Source organism: Pempheris klunzingeri, chromosome 22 (assembly GCF_042242105.1).
Source record: "Pempheris klunzingeri isolate RE-2024b chromosome 22, fPemKlu1.hap1, whole genome shotgun sequence".
Classification (NCBI taxonomy): domain Eukaryota; kingdom Metazoa; phylum Chordata; class Actinopteri; order Acropomatiformes; family Pempheridae; genus Pempheris; species Pempheris klunzingeri.
This window is the reverse complement of record NC_092033.1, coordinates 12,466,781-12,483,938: the sequence shown is the minus strand read 5'-3', so window position 1 is coordinate 12,483,938 and position 17,158 is coordinate 12,466,781. Positions and strand designations below refer to the sequence as shown.

Below are 17,158 nucleotides of genomic sequence, written 5' to 3'. Positions count from 1 at the left end.
CCCGTCGATAATCCATAGAAGTATTATTCTTGTACCAAGTGTAGATCTAGTGAGTCCTGGCATTATCAATATGATAAGGGGTTGTTCTAACATCATTTGTACATATATGACATATATAATATCTGACAGCATCCAGGAACGGCTCCATCACATAGAGGAAATACGACGCACTGCATGAGCTAGGTGTGATCAGCCTTTTTTAATTCACTCTGAAACCTAACAAACTGAAGAGAGAGCTAAGCTCCCTGGTCTTGGAGGCGCTTTGTTTTGTGATCCGTGCATGCCTTTAGGACACTTCTTGTTATGCTCCTTTGTTCTTGGTTGCCTGTTTCAACTACTAACCTATTGCTGACCTTTGCCTGCCTCTTTACTTTACTTTTAATTCATCTGCTTTGTCTAAGTGTCAGTTGGACCTTGCTTTACAGAGGCATAGCAAGAACTTAGGTGTTAAATAAATGAGATTGCACCTTTCCCGTCTTGGCAGCTTCTGGTATTTACATGGTTTGGTCACCCAAATTCCAAGTATAAAAAAAGAAAATGAAAAAACAACATACTTTTACTAGGTAGGTAAACTGAATTTGTGTTTGTGCTTCTCTCAACATTGAAAAATGTTATTTAAAACATTTAACTGCAACATATCTTTCCTGAAAACGGTGTCCCAGTTAGCCTGGATGATTCACAGACTTCGCTGTCAACAGTTGTTAAAGGCTATAAGACTATTTCTTCAGTAGTAGTTGGAGTGAAAACTTGTCTGTGATGTCCAAGAGAATTTCTGTTGCTGTTTTAATTCGTTTTAATACTGTGATGAGCACAAACAAAGTTCCACTGGAGGCAGAAATCTCAAAGACAGATACCTCAATATCCTGGTACATAAACACAAAACTATCTGCATGGCTTGATACCTCTGAGGGTACGTAAAACAACTCTTTAAATACAAGACCTAACTTCTACCAACATTTAAAAAAAATACACTGCAGCGGAAACAAGTTATGAGCGCATGCCATCACCTTTAAAGTTGATAGAGCAAATTTGTGAGCAAACATATACATATTCATACTCCCAGTAGTTACAGAGCAACATTAGCACTCATTTGTTATGGCCACCGGGTTACAATAGTCACTCCCTTTTCGGTCTACCTACTCTACCTGTTGAAAAGAGAAACATCTGGCTTTGTAGCTACTAAATGTTCCTCTATGTATAGTTTCTAACGGAGTCAGAAACCACAGCAAACAATGAGCTGTAACTCCCTTTACTTCTCTGTAAAGCCAAGGGGCGCTTCAGATTTATGTATTGATACTGTTAACTTTGTTTCACTTTTAAACTTAATAAAGAAACTGAAGCTCGTGCTAGGTTTCTATTTCAGAGACAAACCTCGCTTTTCCTCTGTTGCCAGGAAAAAAATGATTGAGGCTATTTCCCCTCCCTTGCTTGACGATGGTGATCTGTTGTACATGCATACCTGTGCCCAATGCTTGCATTGACGCACACTGTGGACCGCAGGCTGCAAAGCTCTCACTCACCAATAGGCCAGAGTTCAGTGGCCTTCATTGGCCTTGCGCAGGCTTACTCACTGGTGTATATTTATCCAAAGCCCGTCCTTGGTCTGCTCCCCTCTTAGCTATGTGGGTATATCTCACTCAAAACTAGTCATTATTGTTTGCGCTCAAATTACATCCTCTTACCGTCTGTCCCTAAGGCTTGTATTTGGGGCATTTAAAAGTGTAGTCAAAAAGTTGGAGGCAAATTGAAATTGAAATTGTAATTGCTTCCTTAGCTAGATTTGTTTCATCCTGTCAGTCTTTTTAGGCACATGATTCCGTGAGTTGTTACTGTACTGTAATGTCTTTCTATTGATCGCTTGTATGTTGTTTGAAAAAACCATATTGCTACTATCTTGGCCAGGTTTACTTTGAAAAAAGAGACCTTGTAATTTCAATGGAACTCGCATGTTATAGCAGCTTTGACTGGAAATAGAAAATTCAACATATGTCGGTTTAAAAAGATCCTATATTTTGGTAAGTAGGCCATATTAATATTTTCTTTCAAGGTGAGTGGTCAGCTTCTTTCTCTGTACCTGAATGCATAAAAACACTGATTCTGAATAGCCTGTAATGAGCTGGTGCACTTCCAGGCAGCAAGGGCATCTGTCTAGGAGGTTTATGAGCATTTCTTTCTCATTAAACAGAGGTCAAGGGCCATCCAGGAAACATTTTAAATCTCTGCTGTTATTCACTTTCACATGCTCGTTAGCACCATTTTCTTTTTCCACATCAAGGACTTTGACAAGGCGTTTGAAACTTAACTACACAGATTGATATTGCAGAAATTTTTGCTGGTGCTTTTATCTCACCGATCAGAAGTGACGCCTGCCATTCCCTGATATAATCCTTCTAACTCGAATTAGGGTTCCTAACAATTCCATAGGCTTCGCATCAAACCGAGGAGCTGCACAGTTTAAGTTAAATCAAATGTTCAGCGTTGCATACATTGACAGCTATTGTAATAACTGTGTACGCTTCTGTCAATAAATCCATCCATCCTTAAGGATCGCTGGAGGGCTCGAGCCAATCCCAGCTGTCTGTCAATAAATGTTATATGCCTTTGCAGTTTTATCCAACGTAGCAGCATATGATTACAAGACAATGTAGTTACAGATGTCCACACATACCTCTGTAATGAAAGGTCTGCTGGCACTGTACCGTACTCCCTATGTTTTTTCCAATTATAGCGTTATCTGATCTTATACGGAAAATATGTCTGTGAAAATGTTCTGCTTTGGTGTCACACAGTTTTTCATTTACACTAGAGGAACTGCTGTGAGAAAGCGTGTAAACAAATCAAGGTATGATCTTAGCGTTGCATGAAAGTTGGCACGACTGCAGGATTATTTCTAGCATATAACATAGTGCAAAAAAAAAAACAACTCTCCCTTTTGTTTATGTCTTCAGTTTCACCCTGGAACTCAAATGAACAGCACAGATTTAAGCCAAAATGTCCCATGAGTGCACTTCGATACCCACCGCTCTGCATGCTTGATGTAAAAGTGGGGCATCAGATGAGCTGTGTGACTGATCAGAGGGGTTTAAAAACCCTGGGGAGGAGGCACTGAAGGGTGTTCCATGACAAAGCAGCTGAGATGCCTGCAGGGGATCGCTGTTACGTCACTTTAACAGGAAATGATTCCTGATTCAGATGTGCAGCAAAATGGCATATGACATTACCTAATAGTCTAGCAGCGAAGAAGCAGACGAGAAGCACCTGGACGACCTTGTGCACTTTGGTACGCCTGTCATAACAGTGGTGGAAGACTACACCCATCTCATGTTATACCTTCAGCGGAGAAAAGAGGCTGGCAGAATGAATGAGGCGTAGTTGAATATAACAGCAAGTATGTCCTCAACACCCGCGTGGTGTGTCTGTTATACACGCAGTCTATGAATAACTTCAGCTGGAGGGTAACGCAGGAAATCTGATCCCACCCATGACTTACTAACTCTGCCATGCAATAACATGTATGAACACCGCACGGTTTGACACTTTTACAATATGTTTAATATACCAGTATTTTAAACCGTAAAAGCACTGTGAACACAGCAAGCACTGCATTTGAAGTACTTGTCCTTCACAGAAAAACTTTTATGCTGTTGTAGTGACTCAACTACAGGGAATGGTAAATGGTCTGTATTTGTGTTGCACCTTTCTAGTTATTTCAACTACTCCGAGCACTTTTACATGACATCCTCATTCACCCATTCACACACCATTCATTCGGGAGGAGACTATTCTTTTCACACACATTCACACACTGAAGCCATGCTTCAGGAGCAAGTTGGAGTTCAGTGTCTTGCCCTGATACAGTTTTTACAATGACTTAGTAAGAGTACAGTCACACTTCTTATAAGCTTGCCATAGTGTCATATATATGACATATTACTGTCAATATGTTAACAACATAATATTTTTTTTCAACCATCTTACCTAACACTACTTGCAGTATTGCTAATTTAACTTAAACCTGCATTAACTGATGTTTTTGGCCACTTGGCAGCAGCAGACTGTGTATCGTGTTTACACATCCCGCAGACACAGAGCATCGTTAGGATTCATTTGGAGTCACGTCTCTGGCCACCTGATGAATGTCTGTTCAATATTCGCTCTTCTCTCCAGGAACTCCTGTAGGAAATCTCTGACTCTTATCTGCTACATGCTTCACTATGTTCGCCAGCTAGTTGCTAACTTTGCCTGCTGTTTGGTGCTGCAGGTAGCGTATAGCAGGTATTAAGGGCTGTCTGTACATGCTGATGAGAATGGTGCCAGTGAACCAAACCAAAAACAATTAGCTCGGTAGAGCTGAGGGGAACTGGTGTTAATTCTCTGGGTTCGTTGCTATGATCGACATTTTCCACATGCACATGCATTCATTTGGTCCATTATTAATAGAGAAATGTTGATTATGCACCTTTAAGCTCGGTTATCCATCTGCCAGCTACTAATTCTCATGTCATGCCAGAATCCACTATTCCAACCTTGCCCTGCATTTGTGTGAGTATTTCCTCAGCTCTCATCATCACCTGACCACAACACCCTGCTGTGCAGCTGTTGTCCCAAACATGCTCATCAATGTATACCTGCCTGTATATATACCTTTCTCTCAGACCAGCCAGTTGTACAACTCAGTCTTTAGCACTCCAGCCCTCTTGTTCCTACGCCTGTCTTGTAACGTATCTTTGCCGACCTTTCTACCTGCGTGCCTCGCTCTTTTTTTTATCTTGACTGCCTGCCTGTTTCTTACATAAGTAAAATATTTGACCACTTGTGCCATAATTGGACTTCGATGCAATCACTCTTTCACGAAAAATGCAGTGGAGGTAAATCAAGCTCCCCCTTCAGGACCTGTATTGTACTGTAATGACGTTAATGTCAATCCAGAGACCCACAGTTTTTGTGCTGTGGGGGATTCAGTGGGGGATTCCAGATGTGTGCAGCATCTGTGCAAGCTTGTACATCCGCCTCAGTGAAAACTATATGTTCAGCTTCCACACGGACAACTGCAAGTCTGCCAAATTTAGCATATCTCTGAAGCAAACAGACTGTACGCAATTAGGTCATTCTCACTGTGTGGTTTGACAGATTCTTCTCCAAAGGAAGAGAGAAAGCTGATGCTGCTGTATCTAAATGAGGATTTTTATTTTAAAGAACAGTGACACAAGAAAAAAAAGTATTTTTTTTTCTCTCATTGTCTGCCAGGAAAAGTATATTCTGACATCTCCGAGGAGCTGTAACACCACTCAAAAGAACTTGTGCACACTACATCAAGATACATTTACGGTGCAATGCAGTGTTGCCGTATTAAGCAGAGTGATGACAGTTAATTTCCCTTTGCTATACTTAGGATGGGATTATTCTCATAAGTAATACTTAATGATTAAATTAGCAAAGTTTAATGCAAGTTTTTTTTAATTATGGGACTGACAAGACTTCACTAATAGTTTCTCCGAGGCAAGTTTTCATTGTGTGTTGGTGATGGAATCACAATATCCAAAAACTACCGTTAAATGTTGCATTAAAGTACCTTAAAGCTGTGCTTTTTTCAAACAACTATGCCCAACAGACTTTACCGCTGAGTCTTCCCTCCACTTTTAAGTTCTTATACCATCAGTTCAAGGGGTTCTAGCGCTTCAAACAGAATTAAAATACTAAAATAAGTCTCTAAAGAGACTGTTTCATTTTCCAAGAAGTTTCATGCAATATTCCTTTTCTTTTTCACATCAAACTGTGAGATCCTGAATAAATGTGTGAATATGTGTTTGCTGTGTTCAGCAGTGGGGAGTAGGAGAAAGTTTCTGATGGTTCTGGGTTCATGAGTGATGATGCACACTCACATTTTCTGCTTTTCGTTGTCTACTGGCGTTCAAATGCATCATTAATCATTTTCAAGAAGGGACCGAGACGATATCCATTTTTGTTGTCAGTCACCTAGCAACGCTTCATAAGACATTAATGACTTGAATGGCAAACATACAGTGCACTTGACTTCCCATGTCGGGAATATGACCTCATGACATCAATTTGAAGGCAGCATTACAGGGAGTAAAGGGAAACAGGCGAGCTAGCGAAACATTCAGCGTAAATGGACTTGAACAACTTGGATTTCTATCAAAAGATCACTGAATGCTTTCACTGCTAAGAAAAATCCCTGAGACAGCAAAAATGCTCGACCACTTGTAATTCCTAATTTCAACGACGGTGAGAAATGTTTTGTACAAGAAATAGGATAAAAACACTCATCTCCACTTACATTAGCATAAACACACCGGAACATAATGTAGTTACAGGACATGTTGTGTTTTGAATAAAGTGGGTCTTTAATGTTTCTCTGCTTCTCAGATAAACACTCTCTGGGCTATTACAGCTACCCAGCTACATGGATTCAACGCAACATGTTCCCCTGCCTGTCCCTCTCTCTGGAGGCTGTAGAATGGCTTTCTTACCAACCAAAGAAGGAACAGACAGAGAGAAAGGACTACTTGGTACAGAACAGAATAATTCCTGGAATTAACTAAAAAACATAGATGGAGCTTAACAGTGTAAAATGGTGCATTTTTGTGTATGTATGTGTCTTAGATAACAGGTCACACATGGTGCTCCATCAATATTAGTAGCTCTTACAGTCACAATGATGTCCAATACATTGTGTAGTTTAATCACACAGACACCTATCCTCACTGTAGCTCACCTCACACTCATAATCTGTACTCAAATACAAAAGGTAGAAAACGACTGTAGCTGACATTGTGTGTGTGTGTGGCAGTATACTCTGGAAACTCATTTCCCTGAGCTCTTCTAACATCAGGCTGTGACTAAAAAAGGTCATCCTCATCATTCGCTGATTAGAGAAAAGGCACAGAGCTGAACAAAGCCACAGTGACACGTAATGAAGGCTTCAACGCTCGACAAGTCTCCACAACATTGTTGTGGGGATGTGTTCGCGCTGGGCAGCGCTCCAGTTTTCTGGTATAATTAGTCAATTTATAATAATGGCAGAGCTGAGGGTAATTCATTTTCAGTACTTAAAAGTGTCATTTTGACAAAACTGCAGTGATGTAAATAAACACGTCCACATCAGAGGCTGAGCTCATTAAACCATGCGGGCATGATTAAAACTCTATAACCTGATGATCCCTCCTTTTCTTAAATTCAGCCTTTGATTACTGATTGAAATGTCACGCTCCACCTCATCAGATAACATAAAAGGCTTTCTTCGATTCTATTCCTACCTTTGCAAGAGATGCTGTCTGAGCACCATGCACGCTAGAATGAAAAGTCCTAAAACAGCCTTGCCATCTGCCACTGCCACTTTGACCTGGGTGTCCTTGGTGTTCTTGGCAAGTCTGCCGCTAATTCCAACCATAAAATACTGAAATAATCACACTCTGAATGAGTAAAATGGGACGACGGGGTTTTACCAAACAAGTCGCATCCCCATGCCAAGAGAATTAGCTCTAATTTGCCCGAATGCGACGATCTCCTCGAAGCACGACAAATAAATCACTCCTTAAGGGCTAATGGCTCCTGCAGGAGTGAAAGTAGAGAATGAAAACATTGAGCTCATTGTCTTCTTCATCCTCGCTAATTACTGGACAGTGTCCCTCCAAGACAATTACTTTAGCAACCCTTTTTTTTCCTCTATTAAAAGGAGGTGAGTTGAGACATAACCAGCTATGAGTGACGTCAGCTTGTCAGCACCCCTCTAATCCCTCAAATCGCCGGTGTGACTGAGAGCATGTGATGGGAATAAGGTTTGGCCTCAAATCAGTGAACTCTCTCAGAGGGAAAACAAGGACTCAGGCAGTAGAGTGCTGCAATTCCTTTCAGTCTATCAAGACAGGAGGCTGTAAACTATACAGCAATTCTTTAACCAACCAAACCTTGCCACACAGTGAAGAAAAACAAAAGGACTTGAGGGAGTGAGAGTTTCTTTCTAGAGTGGCCCCTTTGAAGCGATGTTCAACACCCTCACAGGGAGGAAAGCGCTGTAGTGAAGCCACTTCCTCTATAGAAAAACTAGCCTCTATGGATCAGTATGCGAGTATGAGATGTAGCTGCGAGATGTCGCGTTCTGTGTAAGGAGCACAACCCAATTTTTCTCAAATTAAAAATCTATTGCTCCTGTCCAAAGGTATCACCTGGCTGTCACTCTCTCTTCTCCACATGTTTGAGCAGCTGCACTGTTATCAAGGGTCATTCTGGGACACGGAGGAAGTCACTAACTGAGGCAGGAATACTGTGGATTATGCAAATCTTTGAAATAAAAGACTGATGATACTTTTTCTCTTTTCTGTCTAGACATGTTCAAAATAGTTCTTCAATTATGGGATATATATATATATATATATACAGGTTATGAGTCTTGTTATACCCTATCTTCTAATATATGCCAGGCATGTCATCCACAGCAGTTAGTTCTCCTCTAGGGTGATTAATTTCCATCAAATTGGTGCCGTTAGCCGGGCTGGCAGCAGGATGATTGGCCCACCACAGACTGAGACATCGCAGCTATATTATGTATTCATGTCCCCCTCAGAACAATGTACAATGACTTTGGTGCTCCTTTAATGTTTGATCCAGCACCATCATTGGGTTGAAATTTCAGTTTGTCCAGTCATTTGATTCATGAGCACAAAACATCAAAAAATGACATTCACATCGGCCTCGGCTGTCATTAGTGCTAATTTGCACATGTTTGCATTGCAAACACACTAAGCTAAGATGGTGAACGTCATACCTGCTAAACATCAACTTGCTACCATTTTCATTTAGCACATGTTGCATGCTGGTGTTTAGCCTTTTATCTCAAAGTACTGACGTGCAGCTAGCTTTGGACTGTTTGCTAAAGGGCTCCAAACCAAAACTAGTGTTACTGACATAATTCCTTGATCAGCAACATCTGAGGTCCACGCACGATGACCTCTGCTCTCACTATATTCACAAAGTGTGTCATTTCTTGGACTTTTCATAATAGTAGTTAAGTGCCAGCTCTACTTTGAACGCAGACTGGCTTTTATAAATCATTAAGGGAAGTTCAAATCCATTGTTCTCTATGAGGTGCTGGTGTTTGCTTATCGCAGTCATTTCCTCCGACAATAACAGGAAGGCCGGTGATGTAAGATCTTTTCATCCTGCTGTGACCCAACAAGCCAAGTGGGAGCTCTGGAAATAAACACCTCTGTCTCCTTCCTCCCTGCATGGGTTTGATGCGTTCAGCAGCTTAAAACCTACTCCCGACACGAGGTGAGGCTACCTTTTCATTAGCAATTATAGTGTTTTCTCAAAAGTGGCAGCGGCAGAAAAAATAAAGCCCGTAATGTCGCGCCTCTCTCTGCAACTCCTGTGTGAGACTATCATTACTACTGCTTGTGCCATTACAGCTGCCAACCGCTGAGTGGTCCTATTCATGACACAGCATGTGAATATGGATCAGTCCCCCCGCATACAAGCTGAGGTCAGACTTGATGACCCAGCAAATGACAAAGATCAGATATGGCTGAATGCTGACATTTTACCACCATGGAAAACATTTCTCAGTGCTTAAAAGCCCACACACAACTGAGCCCATTTCTATAATTCTATAGTTTGAGCAGGGCAGTTGGAAAAGCGTGGGTTACGTTGTTTATTTTATTTGCCCGGTGCAATGGTAGGCTCATTTCATTAACTCTATATGGTGAAGCACTTCTGCACCCAGCAGACGGTGCATGAGTGAAGCCTGACTGCCTACAAGCATTAAACTTTAGCGAAGAACAAATTGCCATTGAGCACATGGACAAAAACCTAATTCCTCATAGCAGAAAATGATCGATTGTGGCTAATTACTTGTGTTCCGCATAACAGTTGGACGAATTCCTGCATGATAATTCACGCTCCCACCAGATAAAATGAATTTATAGTCCCCTCCTGTGGCTTGGAAGTGACTGGGGAGCTAGCTTTACTTGGCGCAGAGGAAATAGCTAAGGTGTCTCCTTTCCCTGTGTTTGACAGCATCCATTTCCTATGCAAGACTTGTGCAATATTGCATTTCACCAGCGGATACGCGTTTGGTCTGGATGAAAGACTGAGTTTTTTTTTTTTTTTTTTTCCTGATTTAAAAATAGACACTTTTAACAAGAAAGTAGGGATTTAAAGTGAATATGCGCTCCTAAAGTCTGTATATGGGACATTTTGTACTTAATAAAATCTCCCAGTGGTCTTACTATGATATTACTGATGGGATATTCAGGTTTGCTTGAGCATTTGGACGAAATCCTATTTATTATAGGACTGCAGCTCATCTCTTTAGGCATGCTACCATATGAATGAGGTCATGGGTACACAAATGATGTGTTTAAGTCACATGGTCTACAATTACATGCCCTTCCCTTGGCTCTTAGTAAATACTACCTGTGGTGCATTAAAGGCAGGCTGGGTAATAACATCACAAGGCATCATCAGCCTTTAACTGCATTTTTTTCCCCTCCATGATATATGTTTCCAACAAGTACAAAAAAAAAAAAAAAAAGACACAACAACATGTCATATTTCCAATGAGGGCACCTGCCTGGCTGGCACCTGCCCAATTCTAATACAAAAGTTGTCTCCAAATCTAACAAAGTAGATTTTCATGTCAGTAGCTGAGGCTTTTTGTGCACAGATTAAGAGCAAAAGCCGAGCTGTAACGGGATAATAATACCGAGGAGGTTACATAATATAGATGGGAATAAACGAAACGCACAGTAAACGGAGTGAGGGGCTCTGTTTGTCAAATAAATGATGGCGAATTAATGAATGTGCCCGAGAAGACCCCGCAGTAAATGAACCGGAGAAACAAGCGCTCCTTTCTGCAGAACGCACTCACTAACACGGACAGCTTCTTCTTCTTCTTTTTTTTTTTTTATTTAGGAAAAGCGCGTGAGCTCGTGTTGCCTTGAAATAACGAGCCCTAAACACAATCTGTGGGAAATCCGAGCCGAGAACGAACACCTGGATCTAACCCGGGTTGCCAGTTCCTTGCCGAAGTTTCCAAAACGTGAAAAACGCCCTCAAATGACGGACACGAATCTCAAAGCTACGAGCGCCTTACCTCGATCCAGAGAGAGCGGTTGGACCACTGTCGCCATGACTGCTGTTTACTGGAGACTGAAGAGACTGTACGGGAGCTGCAGCATCACACACACACACACACACACACACACACAGAGCGAGAGAGAGAGAGAGAGGGAGAGAGAGGTGGGGGGTGGTGGGGAGTGGTTGGGAGGGGGATTAATCTACCTCTATTCTCATAATATCTCATCACCTGGCATTGATTGCACAGCAACAGCAGCTTTACACACACACACACACACACACACACACACACTAGAAAAATCCATCTTGACACGATAAGGCAGAACTGTCCACCACTATGAAATATATAGCACTTTATTCAAGATTTTCTTTTTGCACATGGATTTATAACACTTGAGCCCAACACTCGATTAAATTGCTTTTTTTTTTTTTTTTTTAAAGTAAAGATATTGGAGTTGAGTAGTTGAGTGGATGTCAGTAAGTAAATAAATAAATAAATAGAATAAGAGGCATGGATCTGCTCGTGTCCTTTATGATTTATGTCCAGTGCAGCACACTGCCTGGCCAAAAGTATATGGACACCCGAATAAAGGATGAACACGTCGTCATAAAACCACGGGCACTAACGTGGAACTACTACAGCGTGCGCTCTTGGTTTCAGCCATGAAATTTTGGAACCCTGTTGCAGGAATTTGCTCCCATTCAGCCACACGAGCGTTAGTCACTAGCAACAGCTAGTCACTGATGACGGCCTTCCTCATTCTGTTGCCACAAAGCTGGAAGCACGCTATTGTCCAAAATATCACCGTATGCTGCAGGATTGAGACTCCTCTCGAGTTGAATGAAAAGGCCAAAGTTGGAGGATAAAAAAAACACAGCTCCAGTTTGAAATCACACAAAAGTATGTGCATACATTTGTCCCTGTGGTGCATAACTGTAGGTAAATAATGAACTATAAACTGTCCCTGACTGAATAAAAAAGCCAGTCATCAGTTATTCCTATAGTTATTCCTACAAGTGGCTGCACCATTCACAAATCTCTGAACCATTTACATGTGTGTGTCTGTGCCCACATGTGTAAATGCTTAGCGGTGTATGATCCACTCATCCACTGCACTTCAGAGATCAGTTGATTGTAACCACTGCCATTAAGGTTTATTGCGAACTGCTCCACCATGCTGCCTGTTATCTCCTCTCTTGGCTACACTCTCTGCATGCAGTCTGATAAGGAGTGAATGATGGCAGTGAACCTTTGTTGAATGGCTTAAGAATTAATCCTCCTGTTTATGTGCTCCTACAGAACAGCCAAACCACTGACTCTCATTTCATTTACTGTAGATCTGCTGCCTAATGGTGCCTGCTGCCGTTGCATATATCATACGTGGTCAGTCATTACGCTTGACAGAAGCAGCGCTCCACAAAAACAAGTAGCAAATCCCTGGTTGGGGTGGGGTTAAGGCAGCGTGACGTGTCGCATGGCTCACAAACTATGACTTCAGGCAAACGCTAGCTGTAAACACGAATACACACCTGAGGGGAGGACCAATATTTAGGCTTCTATGTTTACAGCATTCAGATCAAATTCAAGCTAATACATAAAAACTGAAATCATTTGAATCTCTTTGTCTCACTTGCATGAACACTTGCTTTATCTTATAGCCATTTGCAGTTACCTCACTCACTCCTAACCTCACTTCGCTTGAGATCGGCTGCTGTGGAGTAAGTCCAGGAATTACATTTTAAAAATGTTAAATTGACGTATCTTTGCATTTTAGGTTCAATTTTCATCACTTTTAAGCATTTCGGGGAATTTTCTGCAATCATTATCTTCTCTGTTTTTTTTCTGATTGAAACTGTTACTAAATCTAATCACATGGTCCATATGTGCTGGTTGAATTCCTCCCAGCTGCATGCAGATGCAAACTGCTGGTAGGTGGTGGGATGGATAGAGATGGTGAGGGCTTAGAGAGCGCACAGAAAGAGGGCACAGAGAGATTACAGTCTCCCATCCATATGGGCTGGAATACAGTTCTGCTTTTTTTTTTTTTAAGAGGTGGGATTAAGCTGCAGTGCTCTTAAAGCCCTCTAACTGCAAGCGAATTGATTTCTAAAAGGTCTTCGCGTCCCACGGAAGGAGATGCAAGAGGCCATGTAGACAGGACAAATACACACGCCTGGACTGAAGCGTGTTTGTCTGTCAGATTAAAGCTCATGACATTAGTCAGTGCCAGAGCGTTTGTAGGCGCCAATCCCCATCAGTGCTGGTGCAGAATAAATTCAACAGGTTCTGCCATTGAAAATGATATATTAGTATTTATGTATTAGTTTGTGTCAAGGTTTTTCCTGCATGGTGTGACAGGCTGCTTTCCCACAGCTGCTCTGGTGTTTATTATCAAGCTCCATCAAGCAGCTGCTGACAGATAATGAAAGTACATTATCATGTAAACATGTGGGAGGAATACTGATAGACGTGGTGAAAATGTATATTTATTATTTAACAAGGCAAGTTCAGACAACAAACACATCATTTTTTTATAGGAATAACTAAATGAAGCAGCTCCATGATCCCTTCGCTTCTCAAGGCTTCTCCACCATCATAACTGGATTTTATTCTTGGTAACTATAACAGTAAATGACTTGTACAAGAACCTGCAACACTGATTTTCACATTTCGTGCTTTTTTTCCATAGGATTTTAACCTCCAACACAACTTTCCTCCATTAGGTTACTGACGCCCCCTTCAGGGAAACGGCATCTATTCACTTTGTCAAATGGAAATGACAAAGTTAATAGATAAAAATGCATGACATGAAAGTAACAACATTGTGTACTAGCTCACTTTGATGCATCCAGCTCCTGAGTGATTTCATCTCATTTAATTTGAGATGGAAGCAGATAGGAGTATATTATCCCTCTTGTGACATTATTGCATGGCGTGAAATGATAAAATTCACTGATGCTCTGCTGCTGTTTATTTGGCATTTTTGCACACACGTCAGCCTTGAAAAATACTAAGACGTCCAAGTGAGACAGCTTTTATTTGAACTTACAGTGTACTTCATGAAATTATGGTGTCCCTGGTAGTTTGTACATTCGATTTTTAGGGAACTTAGGGAACAAATTCACTCAACTGGAATAATCTGTAATGGTGTCTCTGGTGTTATTTTAAACTGTGAATAATGTTGGCTGAAATCATTTGAGGGCCTCTCCGTCAACTGCTGGGTCTAAAACCCATTCAAAATGTTAAACGGCAATTATTATCTTCAAACTAATTCGATTATGAATTCATATTCAGACACCCTGCGGGAAAAAAAACACTGCTTGGAGATTAATCATTTGTAGATAAACGCCTCTGACTGCTTCTGAAGGGCAGCCGAATGATTTCTGCTTCAAAAACTTCACACTCATCACATCAAATCAGACGGAGGGGCCGTAATGAGCCATCTTTGACTCCGGTTTAGGTTTGATCGGCCTGCGAGAGCAACTATTAGTTAGTGCATTTGCTGTGTTTGTGCAGTGTCAGAGAAGAATGATACATTTTCTACCACTAGCAGGTGAACTGTTGTAAAAAGAGTGATGGCAGCATCTGGGGGAGCAGTGATTTAGGGGGAACTTTTGGCCCGACACAGTGCAGCATATAGGATATGAGAGGAGAGGCATATAGTTATACTTGAATATAGAGTGTCATTTATCTGCTCTGTTGAAATTTGAATCAATATAAGTTCAGGGATGTGATGGATTTAAGATGACCTTTGTCGATAATTCAAAATACAGAAAAAACACAAGTGCTGTGCTTAAAAATGATGACTTTTGCCTGTCGTTTGGGACAAACAACCGCTTATTTTCCCCCGCAAACCACTGTAATAGTTCCAGTTTCATTTTTACCAGGTGAGAAATGTAGCTGCAAGGCAGTCCAGAGGGTTTCCTGGAAAATGCCCGATGCTTCCAGATCTGCGTGATGGAAAACACTGCTCTGCATGTATAAATAGAAACAGACGACCTGAAATATCAGAGGGATGAGTTACTCAAGCAGGGGCACCAGTGCTCAGGGGTCATGTCCGGGGTGGTCAGCTGGATTATGGGTATTTACCAGCAGCTTGGATGATGGCAGTGAGGAAAGACATGTACCCAAGAGTATGTGAGAGGACACAGAGCTGCTCCTGTGCGGTGGCAGGATTTGCACAAGCTGCTGTTGTGACGAGACCACAATGAGTGACTCATCTGCGGATGGGCTACATGTTGAGTTTTTAATTCAACTCGGCACAAGATAACCAATTAACTGTGCGCTCGTAAATATCCTTTAAGCAGAGGTGTTTGCATTCTTAACAGGATTTTCCACCCCGAGGACCCTGAAAGTTTAATGCTGCTCCTAGTAAACACAGATCTGTGATGGAGAGGAGCTTCAAGCCAGTGAACATCAATCATTTCTTCTTGTTTCGCATGATAAAAGACATGCCATGAGCTGAATAGCTATTCCTTCCTTAAACACCTCTTGGGTTGTTGTGTGCAGACTCTCCTAAAATGAGCCCTTTAAACACTTTTTCTCACTTGCACAGCATCTTTTAAAACGTGCCACATTATTATCAGTATTTATTGTGCATTTACAGCTTTGGTCAGTTTATGGTGCTGTTGCCTTAGCACTACTTTATGTGTTGTGCAACAGTGCTGATTGTGGCTCAAAGCTCCTCCTGCATCAACTACATCCAGTTCATAGTTCGCATTCCTTGAGGGGATTGTAAGGATTGCGCTTGGAGGCTTCTCTCCCATTAGGCGGCCTCGCATGACGTCGCGCAGAGTCGAACCTCAAGTCCATCACCTGCACAGAAAACACCGGAAGAAGGAGACACGCACGGAAGTTTGCCTTTTTTTAGACCCCCACAGCGGCCATGCACTTCCATGTAAGACACATTCTGCGCCTGAATCACTGCGCCTCTGTTCAGCGCAAGAGGAGCCTCGGTAGGAGACTGTGGGCCGTTTCAGCTGCGCAACAACGTGGCGTGAGAGCAGCGGGATCAACCGCATCTGCAGAAGTCAACAAGTGTTTCTCCCTGCAAAGCTGCAGAAAGTATGCATCCGACGCGGCATACCGCCGAGCCTTCGCCGCAGCGAGGGACGACCCCGAGACATTCTGGGGGGAGATGGGACACGACATAGACTGGTTTGAGCCGTGGAGTAAAACTTTGCACGTTGAGGATCCAGTGTTTCCAAACTGGTAGGTTTCAGTGTCCACTGTCAGAAGGAAACACTGTCTGAACAAGTTGGCCGCCATCATCTCCCAAGATCACCTCCTCAGCGTCTGCGACTGTCCACTTCCCATGGAAATCCTTGAAAGCTTGAGAACCTTAAAATAAGACCTTTACGACCCCGAAATGTCAATATTTTAATACTGAAATCACAGTTTATCAATAAGACCTTTGGATATCTCAGATATGGAGATCACACAATCAGTTCTAATGAGGCCCTAGTTTGAGTCTAACTTCCATTTACTCCAGCCCCAGTGTTTCTGTGTATTTACATTTAAGGCTCATGTTTAGTTGACCAATTTAATTTACTGAACTTAAGTTCTAGAAAATAAGAAATTTAAATTTTAAGAAACATTCACTTTGTACTTTGCCAGATCACTTAAATTTATTATTTTAAAAAAAAGATAAAAAAATATTCTTCCCGTTGCTCAAAAAGATATTAAATGCAGGTAATGCAACTAAGATTTTCTTGAAATTCTCACAACAGCCCAGCAACAATCAATGAATGAAATAATTTGACAATAGAAAGAAAACAGTCACAGCTCGTAATAATTAAATCATCTTTTTCAGCCTGGATGAAATGATTGGATGGCTGACTTGCCTACCTACCTGTGTGGGCTCTGCGCTTGTACCTACTGCGCATGACTCCACTAGACTAGGCAGACTTATTACCAAAGCTAGCAGGCCGGTCTAGTCGCACAAGAATAGCAGAGAGAGGGTAGACAAAACAAAGTTTGAGCTGCAGCTCAGCGACAGACTGTCGTGAGTTAGCAGCAGGGAGCACAAGTCGAAATCTGTGTCCATGTGGCACAGCCCCC

General features: G+C 41.8%; 2 protein-coding genes across 2 annotated transcripts in view; one reads left to right on the top strand and one right to left on the bottom strand.

The window, feature by feature from the left end:
- Positions 1 to 11,203, bottom strand: part of lin7a (lin-7 homolog A (C. elegans)) — a 37,134-nt gene extending 25,931 nt beyond the window's left edge. The window contains exon 1 of the mRNA XM_070853709.1: positions 11,114 to 11,203. Within this exon, the coding sequence (XP_070709810.1) occupies positions 11,114 to 11,150 (37 nt within the window). The 5' untranslated portion in view covers positions 11,151 to 11,203. The remainder of the gene's footprint in view (positions 1 to 11,113) is intronic.
- A 4,780-nt stretch (positions 11,204 to 15,983) lies between these two features.
- The window catches only part of acss3 (acyl-CoA synthetase short chain family member 3), a 35,140-nt gene continuing 33,965 nt past the window's right edge, over positions 15,984 to 17,158 (top strand). The window contains exon 1 of the mRNA XM_070853450.1: positions 15,984 to 16,309. Within this exon, the coding sequence (XP_070709551.1) occupies positions 15,984 to 16,309 (326 nt within the window). The remainder of the gene's footprint in view (positions 16,310 to 17,158) is intronic.